Source organism: Citrus sinensis, chromosome 8, assembly GCF_022201045.2.
Source record: "Citrus sinensis cultivar Valencia sweet orange chromosome 8, DVS_A1.0, whole genome shotgun sequence".
Taxonomy (NCBI): Eukaryota; Viridiplantae; Streptophyta; class Magnoliopsida; order Sapindales; family Rutaceae; genus Citrus; species Citrus sinensis.
Genome location: NC_068563.1, coordinates 28,540,167 through 28,550,451, shown reverse-complemented (window position 1 = coordinate 28,550,451; position 10,285 = coordinate 28,540,167). Strand labels below are relative to the sequence as shown.

The following is a 10,285-nucleotide window of genomic DNA, read 5'->3' as shown; positions in this document are numbered from 1 at the left end:
ACTAAACACACACTTACACAAGAACATTAAGACTCAAAGCTGAAATATTAATAATAACGATTCAAATCGTTCAGTTAATTTTTAATTAACTTGGTTAATAGATTTATCAATGCAAAAAAAAAAAAAATCATGACGTAAAGTAAAATTTTAAATTTAATTTTTAAAGTTTGAACTTTAATTTTTTAAATATTTTATTTTACTTTTATAAAAAAATAAAATAAAAATATTTCAAAAAATTTAGAGTGGGTATGTGCGTCCTTAATAGGCTGGTGCTCACGTCATATCAATTTGTCATGCCATACCCAGCATAGTCCATGTCTTGCCTAAGCATGGGATGCCCTATGGATGAAAATTATTCACCCGACACGGCACATTGCTATCTCTGTCATAGAGTCACCTTCTCAACTTGATAATTTGAATAAGTTAAATAATAATATTACAGTGTATTTACGTTATAATCACAGCTCTATCAATATTTAAATGGTTACAGTTATAGCATTATTACAAATATATATGTAAGGAGGGAAGTGAGTCCTTTACATGAGACTTGAACCAGGTACTGTACATGTGCTTGTTGTATACGGCAGGGTACTAAGAGAGAGCCAAGGCCCATCCCGGTCGTATTGTACGTCCAGTCCACCCCATAAAATGATATGATTACATTAGAAAATTTTCATAAACTTGTTTCTGCATCTTATTAATGTAGATAGATCGTACAACTCTCACGAGTTATGAATGAATTTTAAAGGTATTACAATACTTGCATCACGTTCGCACGTGTCTTAAAAATTAAAATTTTAATTTTTTATTCCATTAATCCGTCGGTCATCCTTTTTCCTTGCTTTTTTTTTTTTTTTGGATCATGAATTGAAATCAAGAGGATCCACAATTCCCGATGAAGGGCAAGGCCAAATAAAGTTCCAAAGAAGGGAGCTGAAAAATATGTGTGGAATTTGGTCGGCAGTCTAAGTTATCGGCAAAGAAAGTTTAATTGGATTTTCTTTTACATATTGTTGCCTACAAAGGCAAAAAAAAGTCTAAAGTTGATACTCATTCCCATGCGATGAAACCCAAAATTCCACGTGAAGTTGTACCAGCATTGACTTACAAGCCCACGAGGGTGCTGTCCTGATAAATCAATTTTAAGGTCCCTCGTTCTTAGAAAATTCTCGTGCCATGACTCATCATGAGCGATGGGGGAAAGGAAATTTTTCACAACCGAAGGCCAATAATTAAATTAATTCAATTTAGCGTGAATATATTTTTATGAATTATAAACTTCATGATTACCAAATTACAAAAGAGATGGTTGCTGCTGTCAATTAAAATGTTTAATTTGAAAATGAGAGCTACAGGATTGAAGTTGTTTTTGTTCATCGACAAGACGATGTTGACACGACCATGTACAAATGAAGGACTCGTGACCTTTAGATTTTGATGGATATTAAGGTCGGTAGCGTGGGCTACCCTGTCCTTTTATTTTTATTTTTTGGATTTTTTCATTCCCCACATTATCAGATGACGGCAGAGCTAAAAGAAATTTCAGCATTGGGTCAACGTGCCAAAGCGGCAGAGATCTAAACGGATCAGATGTTGTAAGCCCAAATAGCTCATACGTAAGGGGCCGGCGTTAAGAAAAGTCCAGGGGTACCGAATCCACGTTACCAAAGCCACCCCAGTAATCTCGCGTGTTTTAGTCCCTTTCAGAAGCAGAGAATAAAACAACAATGTCGTCAAATGAAGGATTGGCTGAATAGTGAATAGTCAGGCCACGGTCTGCCTAATTTCACGATCTCAGGGTTGGGGTTTGGTTTCATGCAGAGATGGTCAATGGACTGGACGGCACGTGGCACGGCACGACACGAACACGTTTAGGTGGGGGCACGCGGCACGGCATAGCACGCACGTGGGCAGCACCGAACTTAGAATTTTAGGCACGCGGACCTTAAAAGTACGGTACGATTACAGATAGGTTAAGCTCCGCATGATAAAAAAGCCCGCAGAAAGTAAACTTAAAATTTTATGATTTTACAAATAACTTAAAATTGAATTTTTCAAATTCATTTAATTCTTAATTTAAAAAATACTATAATTGATTTATATTTATAATTTATTAAATAAATAATTGATATCATGATTTTAATGAATAAAATTATAATTATTATGATTTTATAAATATGTATTAATATTATTGTGAACTATGATTTATGACTTTATGTAAGTCCAAGTTAACAATTAAATTAACTCTTAAGAAAAAATTATTATTATTGTTGTTGTTAAGCATTAAAAAAATTCTAATACTATAAGGTCAAACTTAATAATTAATATTATATTTTCTTATTATTATTAAATATGGACTTGAGTTTTGAATTTTCAATTCTGTTAAATTTGAATAAAGGTATAGAGCTAAGAAAAGTACATAAACTTGAAAAAAGTACGCCAACAACTTAGCATGCGCCCTTAAAAATTTTTTTTAAAAAAAGCTTATTGGGCTTTTTTCTTAGGCTAGGCACGGCACGACACAACGTGTGTGCCAGGCCGGGTCTAAGTAAAAAAAATTTAGGCACGAGCATGAGCACGCATGAGCTTTGCTTTTGGTGGTCAGCCCGACCTATTGGCCATCCCTAGTTTCGTGTGACAAAAATTCAGTGGAAATGGATATATACACCAAGGTGCTTAAAGATTGTCTCTATTTTAGAATTACATGTAAAAATGTTCATGAATGACGCAGGGCGGAAGCGATAATAAATTTCATTCTATTATACGTTCTTGAAAACTCAATAAAGGGGCTCTCACAAAGGAGGAAATATCTCAATTGACAATATACTGAACATTATTAATGATAAACTTGTGTGTGTTACCATAAATTATGAATAACAAGCCTATATATATTAGTAGCTAACTTAATCCTAATCTTTTTTAAATAAGAGAAATAATCTCAAATCCTAATAAGACTATAATTACAAACGTGACTCAAATAAACTTAATAAAACAAGATAAATTATAATAAAATAATAAATTCTAAATTGACCCAAACATTATAATTCCTAGTAAACTCTAATTAATTTTATCTAATATGCTTCCTACATCAATGAATTCCAGTGATTAACACTTAAGCAGCATTAATAGCAGTAACATTCTTACAGTGAGAAAGCGATTCAATAATTATCGAGTTGGATCATCTATTGTTACCAAAATAAGATTTTAGAATTGGTCATATGTCGAGAGATTATACTAAAACTATTGATACTTTGAATGAGTTTGCACTTATCTGTTGTCAGTATCATATATGGATGGATGATTTTCCACAATATTTATCTCATTTTTTTTTATTTGTATCTTAAAATAAAAAGACTCTATTTTCCAAAAACAATTATTCCTTTTGAATTAATACAACTCATCTCCTTTTTCAAACCACCACCCTTGTTGAAACCAAACCAGCTTCATGTTTAATTAGTCGCTAGCTCACCCTCCAGGCCAAAATGCTCCGTTTATATATATATATATATATATTATATAACTTTTTTCGAATAATAGTTGTTTGCAATTGGAGAACATCATCATCGTGTGTCTAAATCTCAAATTTGCTGTCCTAAATGACGACTTTTTTGTTGCATTAGCAATACTAAAACAAAGGAAAACAAAATGCGTCGCAGTCGTGGCTTATCTCCTTATCTCATCCAATCTTCCAATTATATAACAATTTACAAATTGCCACGAATTAAAGAACATGATCGTACGTATGCATCTGCGTCAAGTACCAAGAGAAACGTGTGCCATTTTAAGCAAGCATATGGATCCCCACTTGCACTTTCAATTTTCATTCTTTCATTCTGCTCAAAGACTTATCTCAAACCTTGCCCATTAATATTCCATATACATGCTAACACTATCAATTCTTTGATCGCTTCTGATTCTAAATTCAAATTAAAAGGCTGTTGAAATTAAGATTTGATTGCAATTTTATTTTTATTTTTATTTATTATTTTTATCTCATACACTCAGGATTTGACTATAATACACCTATTAATTCTAGAACACAATGTCATATCAAACAATACTCCTCGACCCCTTAAACACTGGAAGCCTCAAATTTTATAATTCTTTGTTTACAATCAAATTGATGATTGAAGAATCTTCCCATAGTTCCTAACTTTATGTTGTGGTGATCATTCTATTGATTCTAATCAGAATTAGTGTCGCGGCAGACAAATAATTACACATCCAAATATGTAGAATTGATTAAGAATATACTGAATATTAATGAAGTTGTATTATATAATTCTTCTTTTTCAATCAAATTGAAAGTTGAAGAATCATCCGAGCCATTATTCACTAGAATTAATTATTTTCTGTTTCTTTTTATTATCAAATATGCAAATTGCTGTAATGAATGAAGGACCATATATATATCAAAATAGAAAGTGACCCACTTGGACTCATCACTTTCTCAATCATTCTAAGTCGATTATCATCACCATGGCTATTTGTCTTTGACTGATCAATATTCCAGAAAAGAAATGGCGATAAAAAAAGAATATCTCCTTTATCTCCAATAGAAAAGGAACAAAAAAAAAAAACTAGAAAAGTTTTGGCTGCTCAAAAGCTTTATAATCCACGTAACAGCATAGCTTAAACAGCTATTAAGTAGTTAAAACCCAACATCATAATTAATCTGCTTTCTAAACTGAGTAAGGGCATCTATAATTAGTAACGGGGCAACTCAATTACATATATGATTACACATAACCTCAAGCTAAGCCTAAATCACAATATAACTATATAAGGCATCCCATAGAATGGGACCTTTGCTCCATTCAATGTGAGACAAGCTTCATCCTTCCCTAGGCCACTAAAACTTGATAAGTTTAGTGCAAACTCTTACATCATCAACCATATTCTCAAGATCTATCTCTATAATAAACCAAATAAAAATGCACAACACCCACATACAAAATGTTATCTTATCACATAATTAAAAATTATCCATCTTACCATACCCACTTATATTATATATATTTCTAGTGATGCATGCATATATAGCCTTACTCCTTCAAAGCATAGTCACGTTGGAGTATATTCTTCCTTAGAGGGGGGGAAAAATAATTGAAAAACTTAGCTTTATTAGCAAGGGGAGAAGAAGAGAAGAAGAAAATAATTTGCGTGTCGAAAGAGATGGCTGTGGGCATTAAACCAAGTGGGGTGGCCATAGAATTTAATTAATGGTGGTGTCCCTGTCACACTGATTCATCCTTTTGCTGCAACACACTCTTTTTATCTTCATTCCATTAGCTCCAAGGTGAAGAAGAAACCCTTAAAACAAGGAGCAAGAATTGACAAATACCATTTTAATTTTCCCTTTCAAAATTGTTTTGTCTTATATATGTACATGGAGCTAAGCTGAAAATTCGAAACCAAATGCTCATGCTGGATACATTCCTAACATTACCACCACATATTTAATTTTTTTTTTTTTTGGGGGGGGGTTAGTATTAGCATGCACAGGCATATGATATGATGCCACATCGCACTTTTAAATATCTCTTTATTTAATTATCATATTAATTTAATGTTTTAGTGCTTATGATTATATGCTACTGAACTACAGTTTCCCCTCTTAATCGAATTTCATTTATCAAAGATATGTCAAGTGAAGTGAAAATGAAATAAGGAGAGAGTTTAGTATTGAAATCTCTCTAAGCCAAGGACTTTAGGACTGATTTTGTGGTCCTGTAAATGACCAGGAGCATGACGATATGTGATGGGATTCATTCATAATCTAGTTCTCTCGATGATTACATTTAATATCATGATATAATAAATAAAGCCACGTTTGCATTCCAATAAACATTGGAGCTTGTTGGTGTCTATAGTGGCATTTTAAGGCTCATATTAAACAAAGGAGTCTGCAGAATTGATGGCTTACATCTTAGTGACGATGAGAAATCTAAAATGTTGATAAATGATGAGAAACAAAATTTCTAAATAATGAAAATATTATTAATAACTCAAAATAAATAAAATTAAGATTTTGAATTTTTTATAGTAATTTTAAATATAGTGAATTTATTAAAAATAGATAAATACAAAATATTATTTTACAAGAAAATTCTCTTAGTATAAATAAGTAAAACAAAACCAACGACACTCAAATTTAATATATATATATAGAAAAAAGATAAAAATCTTAAAAGTGATAGAAAAAATAAAAAAATAATTTAAAACTGCAAAATGATCATAAAAACAACATAATTTTTTATTCCTCCGCGGAGTAGAATGACAATATTATTATATATGTAGTAATCATCATGGCCGGTAAATTCATGGCAAACAATCCCAATTTCAAATTATGTCATTTGACACAAGATATGCAATGATTTCATCTGAACATGAGGGGAATTAATTTATACATTTCATTTTTTGTAATTTCCTTGACGGGCTAAAATACCCCTTGAATTTTTAAGAAATTAAGCATATATAACGTATCGAAAATGAAACGAGCGAGAGATAAAATATGACGAGACAGGTTATTGAACGAGAAGAGATATTACAGAACGACTCAATTAAGTTTGAATAAAGATTCATTATTGATCTGATTATTTTTTTTTTATTGACTTTTAAAAATTTGTGATGGGTAATTATTTAATAAAATAAGTAAATTAATATAAGAGTGCGAAATTAGTGTTTTAAAGTTGTTAATAAAACATACATTAATTAAATAAAAATAATTTATTCATTGATTTAATTAAAAAAAAATTACTTATCAGTTGAAAACAAACAAAATTAATTGTGCTGATGTTCCTCGTTTCCATGACATTTATTTTCTTAGAAGTTAGAACTGTTTGGCGGCATGCTGACGCATAGTTCTGATCTTGGCAGCATGAACCAATATGCTCTCTTTATACATAAACTGGCTCATGAAATTAATTATATGGCCATTAACATATACCAAAAGCCATTTTTAGATGGAGAATGCATCATTATTTGTTATGATCACGGTTTCCCAAATCCTACACATACTGTAAAAGCTTCAAATCGTGCAATAAATTATACAGCTTAACAGCGTGTTCGCATTAAAAATAAGTATAAATACTCAAAATAAAACTTAATTTTAATATTTAGTTAATTCACAGCTTTGTCATCTTTATCTATCTGGCAATTGATTAAAAAAAGTATGCTGCTGTAGTTAAAGCAGTTAATTTATATTTGTTGTGCATAATACTTCATCAATCTCGATACTCCTTTGTTTTTTTTTTCCAAAGTTATTTTCTAATTCAAGGCATCCACGCTGTTCGCAAACCACTTGCAATTTTACTGCCTGAATTAAATTTTACAAAACTTATCAGGTACATATGAATTAGTTGTTCTAATACAAATTAAAAAGAAATTCATAAAAAAAAAAAAAAACTTAGCTTAAAAGATTTCCAAAGGGTAAATGGTGTGAAGATTTAGACCCTCATTTCATACCGCGAAATAAATAAACAAACCCATTCCTTTTCACATTTTCAAGACACTCTCACATCTCTAATACGTTAAGCACTAAATAAAGTAATGACATCGGTTCAAAGAGTTTTCTTCAAGAAGCAATTTGGTGGTCTTCTCCGCAATTAAGAATAATTTTTCCTCGAATAATATCTCAATCCGTTTTCATCGTTGCAAGAGACGGAAAAAAAAAAAGGTTACTTATATGAATGACACCTAAACAGTCGTATTCTCTGCTTTTCAAGTTTTGTCCTCTTATACTTTTTCTGTTTGTTGATTAATTTCTGTTGTTTAATTTACCACTCAGCCTCTCCGTATGTGTGGCCTTTACTAAAGTCAAGGGACACTGCTATCATTTCCTCAACTTGTAATGCATACAAGGAGAAATTCTAGCAACCTCCATTATCCTATTCTTATTGATCCCAATATTTCGTCCTTTTTAGACTTTACTCAGTGTTGCCACTTTTTCCCACTTTAATTTAATGTCCCCAAATTAATAACTTAATACATGAACAAATCTCTACTTTCCCCATTAATTTTAGTGATTAATGTTCAAGTCATTAATATGTGATTGAACAAACACCCATTTGAAGATGGGATCCTATGATTATAATGTAAACAGGAAGAGTTGGGTGTAAAACTACTTTAACAACATATCAGTCTTTGTTAATTAATAATGGTTTGATAAGTAAGAAGAAAGTATGTAATGTTAGAGAGTGATACGATCTTGGTTTTATTATTTGTTATACATATATATATATATTCTTTTTTGGTAATGGGTGACATCGAGATGCATAAAAGGTGGCTATCACAATTAATCAAAACTCGGAGATCAGCCAGCACGCGCACGCGTACCACATGTACGGTGAAGATGCAAAATGAATTTTCGTATGTACTGATATAATTATAATCGGAAAGCACTATCTGATTCTAACATTGGAGTCTTGCATGTATAAATATCACTGAGCGTACACTCAGATTGCCGTGTACTGCCTTAACTAGAAAGCAAAAAAAAACATACCAGCGAAAAAAGTAGAATCAAGAGTCGGGAAGAAGAAGAGATAAGATAGCTCTTGAATTAGTTATACGAAAATGGTACTCCAGCAAGAGGAAGTGCGAAAGGGGCCATGGACAGAGCAGGAGGACATACTGCTGGTGAACTTTGTGCAGCTGTTTGGCGATCGGCGTTGGGATTTTATTGCGAAAGTTTCAGGTTTGAAGGTGGCGGGAGACAATACAATAGAGGTAGGCTCTTTCGGAGATACACGAATTTCCGACGGAGCAACTCTTTTAACTACATGAAATATTTTGTTGTAGGTCTGAACAGAACAGGCAAAAGCTGCAGGCTTCGTTGGGTTAATTACTTGCATCCTGGCCTTAAACGCGGCAAGATGACTCCTCAGGAGGAGCGCCTAGTCCTCGAGCTCCATGCCAAATGGGGAAATAGGTTTGATCATCATCATCATCAATATACCATATACATATATGCTTACGGATTATTGAACTCTGAACAGTTTTTATTTTTTATTTTTTTATTAATTCTTGTTTATTTAAATAGCTTAACGACCCGACCACCCTGTGCAGATGGTCAAGGATTGCTCGCAAGTTACCAGGGCGAACTGATAATGAGATCAAGAACTACTGGAGGACTCATATGAGGAAGAAGGCTCAAGAGAGGAAACGTGCTGTTTCTTCTCCATCCTCTTCGTCCTCTAACTACTCTTCCCCGTCTTCAACTGTCACAACTGTTGATTCGATGCCCTGTCCTCCTCCTCAGGGGAAGGCAAGTTTTTACGACACTGGCGGAAACGATGAAACTCGTGTGGCTGCTGCTTTGGTCGAGGAATATGAGACGAGTTGTTACTCCATGGATGACATTTGGAAGGATATTGAATTGTCTGAAGAAAAGATTATGAAACAGGATGGCAACGGCAATGTCAATTTTGCTTGTCCATCACCAATGGCTTCTCCAGCTTGTTGGGGTTATTCTTCCTGGGATTCGATATGGAAGATGGATGAAGCAGATGAAGAGAGTAAGATGATGATTAATCTGCCTACTGATGATCAATTTATTTCCTCTTGGGCCGCAACTTTAACTGGCTAGCTAATCAAAATTCAATTTATTTAAATTTGTTTATAGCTAATAATATCTCCCTCAGATGATCTCTGGAAGCTATATCTCTCTAACCTGTAAAATATACCATGGGTTTTCTCCAAGCTTTCTGAAATAGTTTTTGCATGTATCAAGTCTCTCCAGGCATACCACTGTAATCATATATATACACATAAGCATCCCCCCGTGTTGTATGCATGACCTTTAGTGTATGTCCTTGTGTTTTTGTTTGTTTACTATTCAGAGAGGAAAAGAGAGGACCTTGTTTGTTGATGTTGCTGTATCTCCCTTGACGATGTGATCGTCTTGTATCTTCGTGGATGTACTTGTATAATACACTTTTTAATTAAGCTCTTGTTTTCAAATCAAACTGGCTCTGTACATAGAATATGTTCGAGACTGAGGAGGTACTGTGATTTTCAGTCCTTAGCAGCAGCAAGTGGGTGAGTTATGTGAAACCAAAAAGTATCCGTTAACCAATTGCTTTTTGTTTGCTCTGAAAATTAAGCAGGAGTAAAAACAGTTACAAACATTCCTTTGGCTTTGTGCCTTGACAACTTTGTCAGGAAAACAACTGTTGATGGTGATGAACATAAGAATCTTCCAGGGAAAGTAAAAATTATTAGGGAATGTATAAGAATCTCTCAGAAAAAAAAAGGGGAAAAAATATATATTCTAGAACACGCTATG

General features: G+C 33.0%; 1 protein-coding gene across 3 annotated transcripts; it reads left to right on the top strand.

Moving 5' to 3' along the window:
- Positions 1-8,400: 8,400 nt before the first annotated feature.
- LOC102621723 (transcription factor MYB59) lies at positions 8,401-9,965 on the top strand. 3 transcript variants are annotated; one of them, XM_006488193.3, is made up of 3 exons: positions 8,401-8,695; positions 8,800-8,929; positions 9,067-9,965. In XM_006488193.3, exons 1-3 carry the CDS (start codon positions 8,575-8,577, stop codon positions 9,584-9,586), a joined length of 771 nt encoding a protein of 256 aa, XP_006488256.1. In that variant the 5' UTR covers positions 8,401-8,574; the 3' UTR covers positions 9,587-9,965. The 3 variants fall into 3 exon arrangements, with proteins under 3 accessions (XP_006488256.1, XP_006488257.1, XP_006488255.1); XM_006488194.4 differs by having other exon boundaries at positions 8,404-8,727; XM_006488192.4 differs by having other exon boundaries at positions 8,404-8,929.
- The last annotated feature ends 320 nt before the right edge of the window (positions 9,966-10,285 follow it).